The 22,757-nt window shown below is 41.1% G+C and overlaps 1 protein-coding gene across 2 annotated transcripts in view; it reads left to right on the top strand.

Moving 5' to 3' along the window:
- SYT6 (synaptotagmin 6) overlaps nt 1-22,757 on the top strand; it is a 436,226-nt gene that overhangs the window by 269,007 nt on the left and 144,462 nt on the right. The window contains exon 2 of one of the 2 annotated variants that reach the window (XM_088446286.1): nt 9,290-9,641. In XM_088446286.1, coding sequence (XP_088302412.1) covers nt 9,290-9,641 — 352 coding nt within the window. Of the gene's footprint in view, nt 1-9,289; nt 9,642-22,757 lie in introns of those variants that run through there. The other variant, XM_088446287.1, reaches the window with a different exon arrangement.

Here is a 22,757-nt window from a genome sequence, read left to right as displayed (position 1 = left end):
ATTCTGGGGTATTTTGCTCAGTAGAGTGGTCAGTGGTGCAGTAATTGGGAGGTCAAATAAGGGTCACCATACAGTTTGTCTGGGATAAAGCAAACAAAAATGATGCTTCAATATAAGCATACAGTAAGTAGTAACAGAAAATAAGAAACAACCATACCCATATTCAACAACCTATCCCCTCACTTCTTCATCCCTAACTATCAAGTGCAGCTAGCCTGTGCAAAACTTCACACAAAGTCACACAGAGTCCTGCCTTCTTGCTCCACTGGCCTATATACACTGGTCAGTGTTAGTTCTTGTGTAGACACACAATGTGTCATACAGGTATTATAAAATGTTTGGCCTTGCTATACAGCTTTATGTGCTAAGTGTGCTTGCTATCCCCACACCTCCGCCATCTATCTTTCCTTCATCACTCTTCAATTCTTCAACCTTTCAGCTTAATAGGTAAGCTGTCGCAGGTAGGGCCCTCTTCTCTGTTGCTCTTCCCTAGCACTCTATCTTTGTCACCAGGGCTCCACTCCAGTCTCCCCCAACAATGCACTGCTATGCACTTATGTTATGGTTAGCTATTGTGCATTTTACTTAGGATCTGGTGTTCTGTTATTTTTAAAAACAAAATGTTGTTTACCTGATACAGTGCCGTGGACACTTTGTGGTGACCAAAAAATGTGTATTATAACAACAGTATAAAGAACTCAACAAAATACAACTTAATTCCACAATTTGACCTCTTCCTTCATCTAGTTTGAATTTTAAAAATGTTCTCATTAGATGTTGTTCAATTTAGGCTCATGTATGTCTTAAAGATGAAAGTGATGGGAGATCAGTACTGTCTTTATTATGCATAACCTTTGTTTGAATATCTTTATTACTTTGGTCTATGTGCACCTAGAAAATGGCTTGAAGTAGAACTGGTAGGTGCAAAATACAGTCCACTGAAATTATATGGATTATAAAACAACTGCTTCTAGCACCAATAATTAAACCGTTTTGTAGGGAAATAAAAGCTGTGTACAGTGAAGCAAAGTAGGGGACACTCCTGTAAATGTGCCCTCTTCATCTCAGTTTAATAAAGATACATCAAGCTTTCTAAAGAGGACAGGTTGAGAAGTTTCTCATACCAATCAATCAGCTTCTAGATATAAATTATCTAGCACAGTCTCTAAAATGTCTTTTAGATTGGTTGCTATCGGCAACGTCTCCACTTTATCTCTCATGAAGGTTTGATCATCTCCCTCTCAGTGAGTACCAGTATGCGGAAGGTGGTTCATTGGACCATGTGGATTTACAATTGCTGAAGATGATGTGAAGTGGAGGGAAAATGATAAGAGGGGAGGTTACCTAGGAGACAAGAGGAACGAAGACCAAGACAAAAATCCTTAAACTTTCTAAATAATTTTGTTTCCAAAAATTCCTAAATATTTTGTATATTGGTATATACAGTAGTGTAATTAGGCAAGGTATTATACTGCAGGGTGTACAGTAGCTGCAGCATAGAAATAATCACTGGTACTCAGCAATTGTGATTGTTGAGGTATAACTTGGCTAGTAATGGAAGGCACAATGTTGTGGAGGGTTTACTAGCATTTAACACAATTTTAAATTGTGTTCTGGATACAATAAGCAGCCACTGCAGTACTGGGATACAATAAGTACAATAGGACACCTATATATTAATGTTTTAGCAGAATAATTTATGAGGTATGGATAGATTCAAGACACTTGCCTGGCATGGTCACATAAAATGCAACTACACCAAGCTGTGCTGTCCCTGATATGGTCTCTCTGACCGTGTCAGATTGCCCAACCAGCGGCTGCTGCAAGGAAATATTCCAGCAGTTGCCGAGCTCAGCCAACTCAGCTGACCCTTTTTCCCCTTAATGTCCCTCCCCCCAGTTTCCTCCTCCCAGCCCTAGGACAGAATTGTGATCCTGTTGGGATGTGCATATGCATTAATAAAGTTATACTGAATCAGGTTTAAAGAGCTATTATTTACATAATAAATAATTGATCATTAAAAAAAATTAACATTTAAGGGACAATTTTTGAAAAAGAAAATTGGCCAGTTAAGTGAAAGTAACTTCATATTAACCTATTCTGTTTAAAAATTACTACATTTTCAAAGCACAGGTACATACCTGAAAACCAGTAGTCTATTCTTTATTAATGCAAGTGATCTATATTATCCATTGTCATTAAGCTTGATTCAGAGATTGACGCAAATGCCATTGCAGCTTCTTTCTCATTATGGCAATTACGAAAATATGCTAATGAGGCACTTGCTGCCCAGTGCTTAGAAACGCCAACTGAAAGCATCTCACATCCGTCGCTCATGCACAAAACTGGAAACATTGGAAACATCGAACTCAGACCAGACGGCCATCAGCCTTATGAGTAAGTCTAAGCTGTCGCAGACATAGCGGATCTCCAGACAAGCAGAGGGTTCTCCTGCTGTGAGCAAGGATGCAGTGGCTAATTTATGGATGCACAGAAATCAGTGTTTAAACGGTCCGACACGCCTGTGTTTTTCTAACCATCCCCGGTTACCTTCCTCCAATGCTGACTGCCTGTCACTCACTTTGCAAGTGAATCCTCTGTGTGACCGTATTTACAATTCAGTCACTTCTCTTGCGCAGTGCAGCTTACACCCATGCCCAATGACTAACAATCGCTCAATCTGAATAAATATTGGCATTGCGTCCATTTCTGAATCAGGCCCTTTGTACAAAATGAAACCGTGAAGAACACTGGGTGTGATTCAAGGATCACAATTGCAAAGCTGCACGCAGGCAGCTTTGCAATTCCATCCTTGCTATTATGCAAATGCAGCAGGAGGTGTATGACACCCCCTGTGCATTTGCAAATCCAGCACTGTGACGGAGGTCGCAGGCTGGGATCACCATTGCGACCATCGGTGGTCGAAAGTCGCGATCATTTGCCTCCGCTTACTCAGGCTGGCCGGCTTGCGAGGCCAGGAAACTGCGAGCCTTACCACTCCTGGAAAATAGGGCAGACATGCCCCCGCATCACCCCTTAAATGCCCCTACCTGTCAGTCAGGCAGAGGTACAGAAGGGGCTGCGTGCGACTATGCACACTCACAGAATGGGTCCTGCGCACACGCAGATTCCCGATAATCGGGAGTCTGCGATCAGCAGTGCACACTGAATCAGCCCCACAGTTCTGCCATTAGTAGAGCTGACATAATTATCAATATCATTAATTTATATTGTTGCTTTCTGATATGGTCTGAGCTATCACGAATGCAGGTCCTTAGGAGGCAGTACAGCAAGAGATGTATCTGTACAGTTCTTATTTCATCACCAGACACACACTACAAACACAATGCTGTAAATTGAAAAACATAATAATGGATTGTGTATAGTGGATGCATGCCTAACAATGACCTAATTCATACAAATGGACAGTAACAGATGTCTTACACCAGACAAACCATGGGGATTACCAGGATTTTACTAGGAAAAAAAAACTGTTGCTGTCTCGATATAAGATATACGATTAATAACCAATAATAGTAAGGGTATATTTGTGAGTCTTTTCCCTTCCAAGCCACATGAAATATTAATAACAAAAACATTGTACCACTTCATTCATTAATACAGTCAGCATTAACATAAAAATATTATTGCCATTATTATTTTGTTCAAAAATAATATTGGCCCCGTAATAATTTTTTAATTTTACATTATTCACATAATAGATTATTTTTGTAATTTGCAAGTTATTCAGCCCCCATAACAAGATATTCATAAAACATTTTGCCCCGTCAATTAAGTAATCATAATTTTTAATGTGCATCCTTATTAGGTTTTTCAAAGCCTTTCAAAGCCACGTCTATTTGCATTTTAGCTTCCAAACCGATGGATATTATACGTATGTGGCGGTTTGGAGGGCAAATCAAATGCAACTTGCAGAGATGTTTGACATTTTTAAAAACATGGAAAAATGCTTCTTGATATATCTCAACTCCCCCCTTTCCCCTCCCAAGAAAAAAAAGTTTAGCATTTTTTCAAAAATTATCTCTAGGTATGGTTATTGGTTGGCTAAATAATGGTAATTAAGAATAACTGAGCATAGATAAGAAGACTCAAGCATTTTCTATTACATATACAGTAGCCTATTGTTTGCTAGGGAAGAAGAATAAAAAAATTACCTACAGTAAGAAAAATAAGTCATATAGTAGCTGAATCCACACGCATATCATTCATTAAAAATATTTTTTAAATTAGGATATAGTTTTTACTAGTTTATTTTAGTTTTATGGTTTTTGAAATTATTTCAGCAATACATACATTTTTAATGAATACTTTTAGACATGGAAATACCCTTGATTTTCTCATCCATTTAAAATGTAAAAATTAGTAATTTTCCATATAAAGTGCTGTAAAATATATCAGCCTGATACAACCCCCCCACCCCCCACCCCCGCCTAGTTTCTGCTCAATGATTGTGTTTCAGTGCTTATGGGTTAAAAGCCTCAATGGATTTGCTAAGTCATTAAGTTTATACAATAGAAATCATGTTTCGTAAAATCCTATTAACATAGTAGTAAAAAAAAATCTGGAAAAAAAAGGGAAACAAAGCCTGTCGCTCTTAGCAGTTCAAAGGATAAGTGTATTAAGAATGTTGTTCACTATGAGCAAAAGCGTCTCACATGTGTAGTTTTCAATATAGTGTGGAAATTGGATTGTTCTGTGATAACATAATACCTTTATTTCACTTTCTAATGGCTGCCATTCATAGATCTGAAGATCCAGTGAGTTTTTTCAATTTCCTATAATTGCAGAAACCATTAAAGGGGAAATGTAATGAACAGCGATTTCTCAAAACCGCATGAATTCAACTATGTATTTTTGCAGTGGCTATATATTTAAAGACAAAACCAGTCTGTTTTTGTCTTTTAAATAACTCTGCAAATAAATCCGGCTGCATAAATCTGTTTTCATTACATTTGTCCTTTAAGTGTTTTTAAATTAACACAAAAAAAGAGTCACACATAGGGTATCTTTATTAGATTTACTAAGCCTTTGGAGAGAGATAATGTGGAGAGAGATAAAGTACCAACCAATCAGCTCCTAACTGTCATATTTCAAACACAGCTTGTAAAGTGACAGGAGCTGATTGGTTGGTACTTTGTCACTCTCCTCTTTATCTCTCTCCAAGGCTTAGTACATCTACCCTAGGGCAGGATGTACTAAAGGGAAAAATGCGGTAAAACCCTCGAAAATGTAGTTTTAATGGATTTTACCGCATTCCCCATATGTACAAAACACCGGATGGCAATGCATTCCGGTGCTTCGTCCTGATGGGTAACACCATCTTCAGGTGGCCTTACCCAATAGAAGCTTATAGGCTTCTTATCAGGATGCTTCTGTGAGAGGGATCCAGTCGGATCCCTCCCATCACCCTCTGCAGCCCGCGTCCTTCTGGATGCCAGAGGGACTTCTTGGTGTTAAACCGGAAGTTCCTCTAGTCTGAGGCATCGCAAAGGACAGCTCTTATCGGGAGAGCTGTCCTTTGCGATATATTAGGTACATACCTCTGTAATCAACAGTGGTATGTACTCAAAGAAGGGCGAGATGTACTGCATCATGGATGCGATGCTTAGTACATCCTGTTCCTAGTCTTTTTTTAAAAAATGTACACAAGCAGCATACAGTTTATCTTGCCTACAGTTGTAAATGGCAAGTAAAGTTAAAAAATATATTTTTATGCTGGATTAAAGCACAGAATTTATCTGAATTATTCTGCTTCTATGGGGGGTTATTCAATTGTTACAGGGGAATTGACAAGTAATTACAGAAGATGCAAGCAGAAATCCACGTTAAGTAGAGTTTCAGGCCTGGTTGTGAGTGCCAGGTGCGCCGTTATCTCTATCGTGCTTGGCACTTAGCACAGGAGAAGCTGCTTAACCCATGTATTTTCACACAAAAAAAGTGTCCATCATGGGAATTAATTGTGTAGCTCCCGGGCACTTGCCCCAGGAGCTAAATTCTCATCTAACATTTGAATTGCCGCCTACATGTTTTATGGAAAATGCCCCAGTGTCGGACTGGGGCATTGAGGGCCCACCGGGGGTTTGCAGTGATAGGGACCCATACTTAGGGGTGTGGCCAGCCTCCAGAGGGAGTGTGGCTAGAGTCCACAGAGGCGGCTTATCTAACCAATAAAGAGTGCGTGGTCTTTGGAAAAATATATATATAGTAAATACTGCTAGTGCATGAATGATAATGTACAGGCCCGGATTTCCCGCTAGGCATCCTAGGCATTCACCTAGGGCCCAGCGGGACCCAAGGGGCCCGTGGATGGGCCCCTTTCCCTAAAGAAATGACCCGATCGCAGTGCTCTCAGAGGAGCACTGCGCGAGTACCGCGTGACGTCATGATGTCACGTGGTCCCGCCTCCACTGCCAGAGTGTCCCGCGTGGCTGTCGGTGCTCTCTAGAAGGGGGAAAGACTGAGTGTGTGCAGCCGTCCGCCTGTGCAAGGCACACTGCACAGGGTAACTCATCAGCCTGTCCCTCCTAGCTGATCCATCATCTTCATCCAGCTAGTCCTGCCGCGGCTCGCCCCAGCAGCCACTCTGCCAGCCTTCCAGGCCCTCCGCTGCCCACCAGCAGAAAACAGCAGCAGTGCTGCACCTAAGGCCAGGTAGGGACCTGTATTAATTACCCCTATGAGCTGCCATATACACAATATATATATATATATATATATACATATATATATGTGTTTGTGTCTCTGTATATATATATATATATATATGTGTGTGTGTGTGTATACTATATATATATATATATATATATATATATAAATGTGCATCTATGTCAATGGGAATATATATATATATATATATATTTTTTTTTGTAGTGACATTGTAAAAACTACATATCCAGTAGGGGTCATGAGGTCAAGACCTGACCTAGTGACACCTGCTGGATATATGCACGGTTCTTACAATGTCGATATATATATATTTATATATATATATATATATATTAATATATATATTATTTTTGCACTGTGTTTTCATTTTCCATTATAGGGCCGCATTCAATTAGAAGCGAAAAGTCCGTCTCGGCGATACTTTTTCGCCGATGACGTCATTTTCGCCGGTTTCAACTTATCCCTATATTCAATTGTAGTGTCTTTCCGCCGGCGCGATAACGCAATGCAATGTAATAGGCGAAAAAGTTTAGCCTATGAAAACCTGGTGGAAAAAAGTGCAGAATTGGGGTTTTGGGATTTTGGGGTGCAATGTTGCGGGACCAATCCTGCACCCTTTGGACCCTCCCCCCGACGCTAACTCCATCAAAAAATGCAAAAAACCCCACAAAAGACACCCCAAAAAAGCACTTTGAAAAAATGGGCGACAAAAATCAAAGTGAGGTACAGATTCAAATACTAGCAAAATTGCCTTTGTGGGGGTCTGCAAGAATGGAGGAGGTGTATTTTTGATTCCAGGTGTTTGCTGAAGGTGCGTCTTTTGGTGCTTTTTAATGCTGGACTTAAAAATATGCTTGCACCCATTTTGCTTGTGTAGATTTAAAACTCAAGTGCTATTATAGCAACATCAGGGCACGCAGTCATTTTAACAGCATTGATTGTAAAGCGTTTTTGCATCTCATACATGTACAGTTGCCCCTTCACCCTAGTTTCTAGGGTCAGTCCAAGTATTTGAAAACTGATCACAATACTACTTGCTGGCTCCATATGCAGGATGCAGTCTTTAGTATACTATTAGTTATTTATTTTAAAATGTATTAAAGATCATTTAAAGCTGCATTACCACCTGTGACAGAACATTTCAATTTTCCACTTTTAAAAATACTGTGGAGAGAGGGTGCAAGCAGAAAGAGCACTCAGAAGATTCTAATTGGTCATTCTGCTCACACCCACTATACATAATATCACATAGCCACAGTATTGGGCCATGCATAGAAACATAGACTTTGATGGCAGATAAGAACCACTTGGCCCATCTAATCTGCTCCATTTTTAAACATATTGTTACCACAACCCTTATTGATCCTTACTTCTTCTGAAGGATATCCTTATGTATATCCCATGCATGTTTAAATTGCTCTACTGTCTTAGCCTCTACCACCACAGATGGGAGGCTATTCCACTTGTCCACTACCCTTTCTGTGAAGTAATTGAGCATGAGAAGACTACTTGATAGCATATTACTTCCATAATGTGAAAGGAAAAAAGGGGGGTTAGGGGCCACCTCTGTACTGGAATCAATAATAAGTCCCATAACAATGTAATTGCACACACTGTTACAATCAATCTTATTGAAATTCTCTATAATTAATAACTGTCGGTTCTCTTCCAGATAATATATATAAGTACAATGAGGTGGAATGGGAAAGCAAATTATTCTTCTGGAGGCACTCATGAATAAAAATTTAATTGTTAGTGGAGGTTTGTGTTTTCATTTCTCGGATCTAGTATAGAGACAGTGATAAATGAAAGAGTATCAATCCACAGAGTCAATTTAAGAATTACATTTTATTTATTCCATTAAAATATTGAATAATACAAAATGAAGTAAAGTATTAAAAACTGTTTGTGTGTAAATGTTCTTTATAATACACTGCTCAGGCATCTACGGTATTTTCTGCAAATTGCAAATGTTAGATCCCCCGAACAGTGTATTAGTGTATGTTAAAGAACAGGATCAATTTCTTTCCCCTTCCTCCTCGTTGTTACTTCCATGATGTAGCATGGTCATGTAACATGGTCCACATAATAATATTACCAAGGACGGACTTTGCTTTCAGTAAACTTTCCTCATTACATCTACCACAATCTTGCAAGAGAAGAAAATATTAGATTATTTTGGAGTAGAAATTCTTATTACATAGGTCCCTAACCCATGGAATGTACGAACTGTAGAATAAGTATAATACAGGAACAACGGTACACTGCTAGATTAATACTGCACAAATTAATTGTACTCTTAGCAGAACTGGGATATCATTTAATGCAGAACCACCAACACGTTGACTCATAAATTAGCATTCATGCCATGATCATTAATAGTTTGCATTGTCTTTTTCACACATGATTTGAGCACTCAGACACCCACTTGACTGATCTAGATAACTTAGTTTTGTCATCTTTTTGTTTTCTTCAAACCTTGAAGCTTTTCTCACAACCATTCTTTTTTTTTCTTCCCTTTGTCTCTCCACTTACCCAATGTTGTCTCATGTCCTCTCCCTCTTCTCTGTCAATGTCACTTCCTGCTTTTCTGCTCCTGTAGACCTGTCCGTCAGCCTCCTTGCAGTGATAGTTATTGTGTGTGGGCTGGCCCTGGTGGCAGTTTTTCTCTTTCTCTTTTGGAAGCTGTGGTGGGTGCCCTGGAGGAACAAGGCAGTGTCATCTAATCCGGCTGCACCGCAGAACGTCTCTACCTTCAGCGGGGTCACCAGTGATAAGGAAGCCATGGCAGACAAGCTGAATTATGCAAGCAACTTTGGCTTCCTGGAGGCAGCAGTTAAAATCAGCCACACCTCACCAGACATACCAGCAGAGGTCCAGATGTCCATGAAAGAGCACATCACACGTCGCACGAAGATACAGAGGCAAACAACTGAACCAGCTTCTTCAACCAGGTTAGCTTTTCCCATTCATTTAGTAACATCATACTTGTCTCAAACTGATAAATGTTCACAAATTATAAAACAAAATTGGTATCAAAACAAAGCCAATGTGAAGTGCAACTTATCTATAATTATTTGTAATATTGATTGCATAAGTCTCTAGTAGAGTTATGCTATTTGCTTCAATAGCAGGGAAGTGTGGGCCTAAACAACAAGAATATAACTATTTCTTGATCCTTAATCTGTATTTGCTGCAGACAACCATGATCCCTGGGTTCTTTAATTAAAATTCTGTTGTGTAAAAGAGCTATTAAGTTTAGCCCCAGCACCCATACACACCACCATGCACTAGGAAGTTACAAAGGTGTCAAACTGCACAACTAGTGTTATATTTACTAAAAGTGGTGGTTTTTAGAAGTGGAGATGTTGCCCATAGCAACCAATCAAATTCTACTTAACACCTTATAGAAGATAATAGCTAGAATCTGATTGGTTGCTACTGTATGGGCAACATCTCCACTTCTAAAAACCACCACTTTAGTAAATATACCCACTAGACTGGTCTAATCTTTTCTGGTTTAATTCTCAATACAGTGCCTTCGCCAGAATCAGTTTAATCAACATGTTGTAGGTCCTTACAGGGTCCATCAGTGTTTGACTCTGGAAACCTTTACCTGATTCCCTCAAAAACAATTGCAAGAACACACTCACTCACAGGTAGAGTAAATAAACCACTGGCATGTGTACAAAGTAAAGACCTGGCACCGTATGGCCTGCCACTTTGTGACAAGTAGGTGGTAAATGTAAATAGTTTTTTGTAACAACAATTATGCAAAAAAGGTATTTGTGTGATATAATGTTTGTATTTTGTGGGTTAAGTGTAGCAAAAGCGGAATGGGTATGAAATACCGCCGTCAGCGGCAGCCCAACAGGAGCAGAGTGCGACGCAGCGACAGCCCAACAGGGCTGGAAATCCCGATCGTGGATAGGTAAGTATCCACTAACCTAACCTAACCCCCCTAACCCTAACCCTCCTTAGGGGTGCCTAACCCTAACTTCCCCCCCAAGTGCCTAACCCTAATCCCCCCTCTAAGTGCCTAACCCTAACCACCCCCTTCCCCGCTGCCTAAACCTAAGTCCCCCGGGGGGTGCCTAACCCTAAGTCCCCTCCGGGGGTGCCTAACCCTAACCCTCCCTTCCCCTAGCCTAACCCTAACCCTCCCGGGGGGGTGCCTAACCCTAAGTCCCCCCCGGGAGCCCTAAACCTAACCCTCCCCCCCGCGGCTGTCCGTTCGCGGCGCCCGGCATCACTACGATCGTGATGCCGGGCGCCGGTCTCCCAGCATCGGGGAAATGCGGCGTCTACATCTAGACACCCGGCATTTCACCCTTGCCGGGATAAGACAGTCGGGATGCCGGCTGCCGGTATATAGGCAGTCGGCTTCCCGATTGCTTCCCGCAAAAGCAAACACTTGGAATTGGATGCAAGTTGGATAGTATAATACAAAAGCAAATTGACAGCAAAATAGACAATACCAGAATAAATATAAATCAATAACAACACACATATATAGACAATGCAGTGATAATGGTTCAAATGCAATGTAATAATAGTAATTCACAACCTCCATCAGGTTAAGGCAAACAATGCTGTCTTTGAGAATGTTTATGGCAGGTGAATACTTTAGTAAATACAGAAAGCAACGATAAGGGCTATCATCCATATATTCCACTAATGTGACGAATATTCCTGTAACAAACAGTACAATATATTGAAAATGGAAGAATCAGCACACTGTAAGAAGAATACACTGTCTACTGGTAGGGGTAGATGTAGTGGAAAGGGGCAGAGCAGTCCCTTAAATTATAGTCACTTCTAAATGTGTGGCACAGTTACAGGAGGTGAGGACTCAGTAATCCCAGCAGTGTAAGGCAATGCAAAGCATTGCACACCCCACAACTTTGGCAGACTACCCTCTCTGCTGCAGTCTATTTCCTACCATACTGAGACAAGAAACTGGACATTTAGTAGATAACTAGGATGCTGCCTGGATCTCTCTGTGGTGTGTCTCTGATCTTTTTTTCACTCTGTACTGGAATTCTTGCTCTCTTCTACTCTGTGCTTTATCTGTCAATCTATTTCCTTTTGTGCAGGACATGGACTACCACTGCCGCTCATGCAGCATGTACAGGACCCTAAGCAAACTAATCTATAGCTATAACGGGAAGCAGTCGGGAAGCCAACGGACGGAATCCTGACCACCGGCTTCCTGACTGTCTAATCCTGGCAAGGGTTAAATGACAGGTGTCGAAATCCTGACACATGTCATTTTACCTATGCCGGGAGCCCAACGCCCGGCATCCCGATCGAAGGTAAGCCGAGCGCCGGGCGCGGAGAGCCGCGGGGGGGAGGGTTAGGTTAGGGGCTCCCGGGGGGGGGGACTTAAGGATAAGTACCCCCCCAGGAGGGTTAGGTTTAGGCTAGGGGAAGGGGGAATTAGGGTTAGGCACCCCCGAGGGGAGGTTAGGGTTAGGCACCCCCTGGGAGACTTAGGTTTAGGCGCATAGAGGGGGGATGGGTTAGGTACCGGGGGAAGGTTAGGGTTAGGCACCCCTAAGGGATGGTTATGGTTTTGGGGAGAAAAGATTAGGGTTACTTACCTTAATCACCGTTCGGGATTTTCACCCATGTCGGGCTGCCGCTGTCGGGATTTGATCATACCGATCCTGCTATAACAGACACCTCTATGTAATTGTTTCTTCCCTCTGATTGTCTAAAGGTGCCCATACACTAGACTATTAAGTTGAGCAATTGAATGATAACGATATTGTTATCATTCAATCGTTGATAAATCGTTTGCTAATCGTTTGCAAATCATTTGCAAACATTTCTAAAATGGCCAGCGATGCGCGCTCCCGCTGGTTGTTTAGACATCTATCATCGGGCAAACATGCTGGACAACATGATGATAACGTCAGGTTCAGCATGTTAGCAGATGATTGATGTTCCTACACTGAACGACTGCTCGTTCAGTGCAGGCACATCAGACTGACAAACGACTGCATGATTACAATGTCGTAATTGTGCAGTCTTTTGCCTGTCTTCTAGTGGATAGGCACCTTAACTTTAAGCTATATTAGTTTCACAGTTTTATCTGACTGACTGTTAGTGTGGAAGATATGTCTGTTGCTATGACAATTTGCTCTGGTGACTCTATCAAGCAGGGTATGATGCCCTTCTCTTCTCTCACTGTCTCTAAGTCTCCCTATCATGCCAACTGGTGGCTTGACTCTCACATTCACAGTACTCACACAATCTGTGGGGTAAATTTACTAAGTGTAGGGTATAAGGAGAAGAGCACTAGGCTGAATGTCCATGGCTGGTTGTCCTTAGGGAGGGGTCCCCACTTCCTTAGGGATTCAAGCTCTGGTCTGACCAGTCTGGGAACCACACATTGTGTGTACCCTGCTATAGTTTTATCTAGCTGGTTCAGTCTAGTACTGGTTTAATACCGACCTCGGCTAAGAGACCCAGGGCTGGTAATCATTTTCCACTTAGTTTTCTTTTTAAATTAACCCATTTGTAGACCATTTTCACATTAAAGCATGCACACAGATCCTATTGATCTGTGCAGTGCTTTAAATCTTTGGTAGATTCTCATTGGTTTCTCAGCAGGTTTGCAGCTGTATAAAGGCTTAAAAACCAATGGGCACTAGCCGCCATTGATGCCCATTGGTTTTGAATTGTCAGCAAACTATAGTAAATTTACCCCTGTGTATTCTGTCTTTCCCAGCATTTTCAGTGACTAATGGATGTGCAGTACATCTGCTACTGTGGCAAGCTTCAGAACTTCTGAACATACAGCAGATTATCTTGCTGTATGTCTCTCTCCCTCTTGTACTCTCATCAGACTCACAGACAATTGTTTCTGGTTGTAGGTAACTTGTCTGGGTATTGCTGTAGGCCAGACTATGGAAGCATCTTCTCTCTCCTCTACAACTTTTGTCTTTTAATGTCAGCTCCTAAATCCTGATTTTTGGTGGACTCTGCTGCCATTTTGTGTCAGCTCACAACTTTAGATTTTTGCAAGCAGTTTGGTAATCTGTTCACTCTGCACCAGAATTTGTTTCAATAATTCATCTTCCCTTTTGGATGCCAAGATCTTAGGAGTTACTACCAAAGCTCTTTTTAGGAACTTCTCTTGAGTTTCCTTCATCCCCTCCTCATGGCGTACCTCCTTTAACATCGTTAGGAATAGAATTAGCTTCCTTCCTTGATCAGTGAAGCATAGTGTCTGGACCACATAATATCATGAGTTAATGTTACTTTTTGTAGATGTGCCATTCTACATTGGCAACCTTCTCCATCAGATATTTCTCCTATAGCTAATATACAATATAAAAGTGTGTTAGGCATGTGCAGATAAGTTGTTCTCAATTAATCGGGTAAATCAACAGCATCCTGCCTGAACCATATACAGTATGGCTTCCATGTATTCTTCAGCATTGGCATGCTGATTGCTACTCCTAGGCCAAAGCTATTTAAAATTTCCATCTATTCATTGTCTCTTGGCAGCTATGTAACATTGCCATTCCTCCAAATCTTGAGTGCACTGTCTCTCCTCTTGTACCCTTCTCCTCCAGCTAAGACAGACTTAAGGTGAGAAGGTATACAATTGTGTGTATCTACCCTCACTAGTAGTTTTGTATTGGTGTTCCACCAATTTGCTCATTGCCATCAGAAACCGGTCACTTTGACTAGTTCTGGCCCCCTCATTAGAACTGTTATCTTCAGTTAATACTTGTTGTAGTCATCCCCACACCTAGCAGATAATACCTGCCCCACAACTGCACATTTTGGACAAGGTGTCTATGTGTTACAAAGGAATTCACAACCATAGTGCTTTCTGTATAGAACAAATTTAATTTTAAATATACAGTATGCCGTAGCTACAGTGGCAGAAAAATACATGGAACAGTGAATATTAAATGTTAAAATCCTTCATTATTTAGTAAACTGCTGGTTTTATATATTGTGAGATAGTTAACTCTATATACATCGCTGTCCTTGTAAAGAGAAACACCATATAATAGATAAACATACAATATGTTGTTACTTTTTGAGTTGTTTATTATAGTAATCAATTTACTGAATGCACTCTACAAAATCACACTGATGTTGGGGCACACAGCGGGGTTAGTTTAATAGATTCTGATTGGCTTGTACCTTTTGGCGATATAAATTTAAAGCTGCAATTTATTTTAAGCTATAACCAGGTTGGCTACAGTATATCAACAAAATCATGCAGGTTCCAGCAAAATCGGAACACCCAATGTTCACCACAGAATGTCTTGGCGGTGCAGCAGTACAGCCCAACAGTCTGCCCAGAGTAATTTAGGGCGCACATTTCTACTTTTGGGAGCAGCTTACACAAACTAAAAGTGTGTCCATGTACTGAGAGAAGGAAAAATCATTAGTCATACACTTTGTAAGAGTGGAAACTGTACAAAAGTTAAATATCTCTCATTAAAATGAAACAACTTCTCAATTAATTCTCAGTTTAGCCTCATGTATTATTTATATGTTCATCCATATATTACAGTATGAGTAAATTAATGAATGAATGAATGAAATACTTTATTGTCATCGTACAAAACAAACAAATGCATTAACAATGAGATACATTTCCTGATACATCCATAATCCCGATACAGAGTTCTGACATAATGATACATATAAGCACACTCATTTAAATTTATCCTAACAATTACTGAGAGGAAAAAAACACTTTTCCAACATAAATATACGTGACGTAATGCATCTATAATGTATTTTTGATGACAAAAAAAAAAAACATATTATGGTTAGGGTGATTACAATCCATAATAATAATCTATGTTTACCTCAAACTACATTTCACATAAGTATCTTAAATGGGGGCAGTCTCATACCAATTGGATATTTGGTAGATCTTACCACTCGCTGTAAAAGCTTATGGTTGGCCATAGAGCTGTTCCCATACCAGACCGTAATGCAGTTGGTCAAAACGCTTTCTGTAACACAATGATAGAAATACACCAGCTCTCTCATAGACAGGTTGGCTAAAAATATACAATGTATAAAAACCCAGTGGCGCTAGACCAATATAGGAATAAAAACCAATTACTTCTCTCTTGGTATCCACTTCAGTTTTGTTTCATTTATATAGATAAGAGAAACAAAATATAGTGTGATACTGTAAACAGATAAATATATAAATGTATTAAGTCAACACTGACCAACAAGCAAGTAAACATGTCACAAAGTGGCATAATATAAAGATTAGAAAATAAATGCATATATTGAATCAAGCAGTAAAAGGAAGCCCAGTGGCCTGCGCAACAGATACTGGATGGAAATTCAGCATTGAAATGCACTGTGGGCAATCCGGATATGTCCACAGTGTCTCACAGGCAACGTGGATAATAGGAGTGGGTCTCCTGCTGTATGTATTAGTCTGCAATCCTTAATGGGTAAGGTTATGCTACCCACAACGTCCTAAGGAAATATTGGCACTACTGAACCTTTTACCGTATAAGGAAATAATAGTCCATGGCATATCCACAGAAATATGGACACTGAGCAGTTTAGAATTACCTTAGAACTATTTAATATTAGTGGCTGCAATTTGACTTTGCTGATCGTCTAAAGTCAATAGTTACAGTCAGTGGCGTAAGTTCATCCCAGGTGGCCTGAGGCAGGTTATCATTTAGTGCCCCCCTACCCCCCATATTTACAGCCCTAAGTGGGGTGAATATATTGTGGGTGATGGAGGAGGTGCCCCTTCAGTGCTGGCGCCCGGCGGCAGGCGCCTCCATTGTCTCCCATACTTCTGCCTCTGGTTACAGTATCTCCTTGTTTGTTTTAGAATTTAGGACCAAGTAATACTCTTTGATCCACTTAAATTCAGCATCCTCCTCCGATATGCCTTCTCATGCCCATTAGTAATGAGGCACATGATGGCTGTATCATCTGCAAACGTACAGTAACTTTATTCTGTTTCTCTTTCTCCTTTTCTTTTTAAAATCACCCACCCCTCCTCCAACATTTACCAAAACTCTGTCCTAGTCCTGACTGCATTCTAATGCTAAACTAATCGGAGTCCTAACCCTATGCTAGCTTATCGCCCCATGCTTCCAGTAAAGGTCGATGGAACATTAGCAGCATGGTTATATTGCACATGAAAAATAACCTACTCACCTGCCTTGTTTGTACACACACTCCTCTGTGACTATGTATTCTGTGACACTCCATGTCCCCAATTTATATTTCACCTTTAACTAAAGATTAGAAATGATTTCCAATTACAGGCCATATATCCATACACCTTTTATTAAGCTTCACTGTGATTCCTCTTTCACTATAATTCCATTGTCAAGAAGATAACTAGTAAATGTTTCCCATATAAAATGTAATTAATACCTATTGTATCTAACACAATTAAAAATATTTGCCTGTAAGGTTGGCAAAACAAAAATACCATGAGTATTACCACTTATACATACATATAACATGATTGGTGAAGCACAATGGATGAGCAATACTAGGCATCTTGGTTTTGCACTGAGCGCACCTAGCTGTCTGTCTTTTCAAGCTGCATGCCAGCTCTCTGTTCCCAGGAGACCCCTCTTCTATCTACAAGTTCAACTAAGATTGCCAGAAGAGGGAAATATTTGAAGATGTGCTTTCTGTAGAAATGTACAATGCTTACTTTTGTTTGAAATCGCCCATCACTCCTCAAATGCTTACCCTACCCCGACCAGTCCTTTGTTAGCCTATCTACTGTTTATATACAATTCAGAGTTAGGAGCAAATAAAAAGGAGCAATTTGCTGCTGTAACTTAATATGGCCCTTATTCAATTAGCTGCGAAAAGTCGGAATCCGCGAAAAAGTATCGCCGATTGCAACTTTTCGTCAGGAGGAAAACTTATCTCCGTATTCAATTGCAAACACTTTTCGCGTACGCAAAAACGCAATGTAATGTAATAGGCGAAAAAGATTTGCCTCTGAATTGGTGGAGAAAAAAGTGCAAAATCGCTATTTTGCGGTGCAAAGGTGGGGAAACCACTAAGCTCCCTTGGGACAGCGCCCCAAAGGATAACTGCGTAAAATAAACCTAAAGAAAAGTGAGGAACACCCCAAAAAGCACTTTGAAAATGGGGGCTAAAAAGTGCAAAACGGGGGTACAAACTTCAAAACTAGCGAAATAGACTTTTGGGGGGTCTGCAAGTGTGGGTGAGGTGTTTTTTTTTTATTGCAGGTGCTTGCTTCAGGTATGCTTTTTTAAACTTTACTTTAACGAATGCTTGCACCCATTTTCAAGTACCCCAAATTTGACAGGAGTACTTATTTTCACCAAAAAAAACTGCTTAATGCTATTCTTCAGCACTTGTGCAAAGACGCTAATTAGAAGAAATTGACACACCTTAAGTACCCCAAATAGCTTTATAAGGGCTATTCGGGGGGCATATACATTGATCCTCAATGTTAGTGCATCTTTTAGGGGTGTTAGGCTGATTTCCCCAATTCTGACAGCACATTTCGCCTGGTTTGCATCCACCGGGTTGCGTTTCCTCGTCTTTTGGAATTGAATATGGCAAATAGCGGGGGTGCGCACGAAAAGTTTTCACGCCCAAAACACGCGACCTTGGTGAAAAGTACGGCATGTGAAAAAGTGTTGTGGGTGCGAAACTATTACCACTTCCTAAAGGGCCCCATACAGATTAGCTGATCCTCCAATGGGATCTGAAACACTGATCCGCTGGTCGGAAATGCAGACTGGCCGCCATCAATGTTCACCGATCTGTCGGAGGATCGGTGAAATTCTACATGGTAAAAGTCACTAATTTGAAAATAAAAATCATGCATTATGTAGAGAAAAGTGATTGGACACTGATAGCAAATAGATCAACTAGATTTTATTGACGTCTGTGTTTTGTAGGTCCACCACATACAGTGATTACTGCAGACACAGAACTGTCCACAAGTTCTTGGACATCAGCAGGCGGTATGTTTTGCCATTCCGCCTTAGGTACAGTGAACAACTGTGACAATGAAGAAGGTCGAGTTGGCCTAGAACACATCCATCACTCCAATCTGTCCCAGAGGTTCTCAATGGGGTTAAGATCTGGACTCTGAGCTGGCCAGTCCATCCAGGTTACCAAATTTTCTGTATACCAGTCCATCGTCACCCTGGAAACATGACAGATGGCATTGTCGTCCTGATAAAAACATTCATTGTTTCCGTAGAGCTCCAAGTGCATGGTCCTCCCTACAAAGTGTTCTTGTTAAAGCCGCCACATTAGTGGCCATTTAGAACTCGTGTGCAATGGTATGCATTTCACTTGTGCGGGGGTGTCTAATCACTTTTGTCTACATAGTGTATTTTGAACGTGATTGTCAAATCTGTGAAATCCAACAGGTTGGATTTCACTGATCCTCTGACCCCGGCATTTGAGGATCACAGAATTGCGACAGTCAGTCGCTGGTGTATGGGGTCCAAAACTCTAAATATTTCTGCACATTATAAATCGGTGCCACCTGCAGTGCAACATGGTTTTACCAATGAGCAAATTGCTACTTTTTTTTATCCTTTTATTCAAATTTCATCCTAACTCTGAATCAGGCCCTAAATGTACATTACATGTATTTTCTAGGTTTCTGCTCATATTGTACTAAGTGTGCATGTGCAGAACATGCGGCTCCCATGTGACTGCTGCCAGCTAGGCATAATCATTTATTGTTTCTCCTACAGCCAACTGCCTTGTCTCTGTTGCATCTTTAAATATAAAAAAGCCAAAGCATTGCACCATAGTCATTGCTTTGAAATTCAGTAGTGGTGGACCCCGTCACTATTGTCTTTTATTTCTAGCAGCTTGACCTGTCGACATGCTTACAGTCACATTCATTTAGTTATGTTGCAGGGAGAATGCTGTAATATTAGACCTGGGGAAAGCTGTCAGATAACATTAGGTGCCACCACATTGTCTGTCAGGTAGATTCAAGCAGAGTACACAAGTGAAAGTGACATTTTCTCTGCTCAACGATTCCTAAACAAGTTGATTTTCTAATCTCTTCAGCATTGTAATTGAATGTCTCCTGGAATATGCTTATAAATCCCAACAACTGCACATCTTAGACTAGCGGTTTAACCATTTCAGCACCTAATGTTATCTGCATCTGGGGATCTGCGGTTTATCCGTTTCAGCGCCTATGTATATAAGACATTACTTTGTATGTCCTCTTGTATCCCATTGATAAATGAGAAACCCAAGGCAGGTTGTGTTAGTGAGTCTTATTAAATGAGAAAATAAATATTTGAACATACGGTTTATAATAATTTTGATCCATAATAAATTATTGTATTTTATTAATGTCTGCAAATGGACACAAAGGGCCTCTTGTATTTTTGGGCACATTTGTATACAAAACAGGAAATTCCTTCTAACTGTAGATATTTTGGTGATACAACTTTATGTATTTTCATGTAGTGTTTTATTAACCACCTGCCTGGCGTCGTTTGCAACCACGCCAGGCTGTGCGTTACCTGACATGGTCGCAAACAATGTGACCAGTCAGAAATGCCCACGGGGCGGTTGCTGGAAGATTATCCCGGCCTCTCTGCATCGGTGCACACTCCCCCAGTGTCTCTGCTGATCGGGCAGCCCGGTAGCACCCCCATCTGATGGCTGCAGAATGGAGCAGCCGCCATGGAAACCAGCCTTTAGACCCCTCAGGCGGCTGCAGAGAAGAGCTTTCACTGGGGAAATGTAAAGTTACGATGTGGCGATGGTCCGGTGATTGATATTCCGATATATCGCCAGTTGATATTTAAAAAAATCAATATTAATGTTACTGTATGTGTTTTAAACAAACATTTTTTTTTCTAAAATCGTGTTGGAATAGTTATAAATAGATGTTCTTAACCTAACTCAATCATAAAAAAACCTGACAATTTCTGAGCGTTTTTTGGAAAAATGTTTAGCCAGTTAATAGCCGTATTCAATATGAGCCGAGCCACGATACTTTTTCGCGGCCCGGACTTTCCGCCTACTTCGCCTGTTTTGTAGGCGGAAAAGTATCGCGGCCGTCCCGGCTTTACCCCGTATTCAATAAGGAAGTACACGAAAACGGGAACTGGCGAAACTTAAACAAGTGGAAAGTACTGTCAGTTTTGGGGAAATCAGCCTGACACCCCCCAAATGATGCTCTGACATGGGGGTTCCCTATGGTACCCCCCGATTTGGCTTGCTGAAGGTATCTGGTGATTTGAAACGGGCTCAATAGCTGCTAAATAGCGTTTTTCTATACGTGATTAAGAATAGTATTTTGTAGGTTTTTTTTCCAGAAAATAAGTTATCCCAGCAAATTTGGGGTACTTGAAAATGGGGGTCAGCATATTTAAAAGTTGCTAAAGTGAAGTTGAAAAAATTGTGAAAAATCCACCTGCCGCAACACTTGGGCCATACTTGGGGACCCCTCCAGAGTCATGTTCGCTAGTTTTTAAGTTTGTACCCCAACATTTTTTTTTTTCGCCCCCTTTTTCAAAGTAATTTTTTGGGGTGTTCTTAAGTGTTTTTTTAAATTTTTTAACACAGATTACCTTTGGGGGACTGTCTGAAGGCTGCACGGGGGTTCCCGCAATGTTGCACCCCAAAACCCCAATTCTGCACTTTTTTCCGCCTCCCATTCATAAGTAAAACTTTTCTGCCTATTACATTGCATTGTCTTCCCGCCTAGGTGGAAAGTCTTTTAAATTGAATACGGGGTAAAAAGCAAACAGGCGAAAATGACGTCATTGGCGAAGTTTCCACCCAAAAAACGCGGAAACAGACTTTTCGCCTCAAATTGAATACGGCCCTAAGTGGTTAATGGATTGCTTACCGAAGCAGTGTGTGACCGGCATGTTTATGTTTGTTGCTTGGTTATTTATGAGGCAGGTTCTTTTGCCCTCTTGGTCTAGATGGGCGGCTTTTCTATGTAATGTATGGCGGTATTGTTCTATGTTCCGATTGGTAGTTTTAACATAAATGAAAGCGCTCTATAGGGTACAGGATTGTCAGTATGACTTGCGTCGTAGAGATAAACTAGGTAGGCATAAGATGTAGAATGAGTTGAAAAAAACACTAAGAATAAATACTCCAAGTGTGGAATTAATGATAGCAAAAGGTGGAAGTGATGCAATTAAGAGAAGATAAAGAAAAGGGAGGACCAGTAGTAAAAGGGGAATAAATGGGAATCAAGGAAAAAGGGATGAATAAGAAAAGAAAATAGAATAATGAGGATAAAGGGAAAAAACTGAAAACAGTAAATATGCGTATACTATGTCTTTGTGTCCAAAACACCAATGGACACAAAGACACAGGCACCCGTGCTCCCTGACCGCGAGACGGGTGCACATCGTTACCGGAGCTCCGACTGCGCATGTAACGTGAGTCGAGATGGCCGAGCTCCAACTAAAGGAGCCATACAGCATACTGACCTCCCTACACTGAACGGGGTCAGCGGCAGAAGAGTAGGAGACCGCTATATATCCCCACAATGAACACCGGCAGCAAGTAGGGTAAGATAGGGAAAGTAGTATGTTTGACCTGCGAATGTGTCTGCAGCATATTTCTCCACACCAAGTTTTTCTCCAAAAGCGCTATAAACATCTGGTCTCTATATATGTTTAACTATGTAATCATGCAGCATTCGTGGGTCTGACTATTAGCTATTTTTTACGCAGATATATTTTTTGGGTTGGGTATGAAATCCCGGCGGCTAAATAGCCACCGGGTGAAATGCCGACGCCGGAAGCCCAAACCAGCAGATTCCCGACAGCTAAGGTAAGTACCATATCCCTACCCCTTTCCCCCCATAACCCTAAATCTCCCTTAGGGGTGCCTAACAATAAAACTCCCGGGGTGGTGCCTAACCCTAAGTGGCTAAACCTAACCCCTCCTTCCTGCACCTTAAACCCAACCCTCCCGGGGAGGTGCCTAAACCCAACCTCCCCCCCAGTGGCGCCTAACCCTAACACCTCCTTCCCCTAGCCTGACCCAAACCCTTCCCGGGGGGGGTGCCTAACCCTTAGTCCCCCGAGGGG

The sequence above is a fragment of the Taudactylus pleione genome, unplaced genomic scaffold, assembly GCF_031769625.1.
Source record: "Taudactylus pleione unplaced genomic scaffold, aTauple2 ptg000396l, whole genome shotgun sequence".
NCBI classification, from domain to species: domain Eukaryota; kingdom Metazoa; phylum Chordata; class Amphibia; order Anura; family Myobatrachidae; genus Taudactylus; species Taudactylus pleione.
The sequence above is the reverse complement of the archived record's forward strand: the minus strand, read 5'-3'. Positions and strand labels throughout refer to the sequence as shown.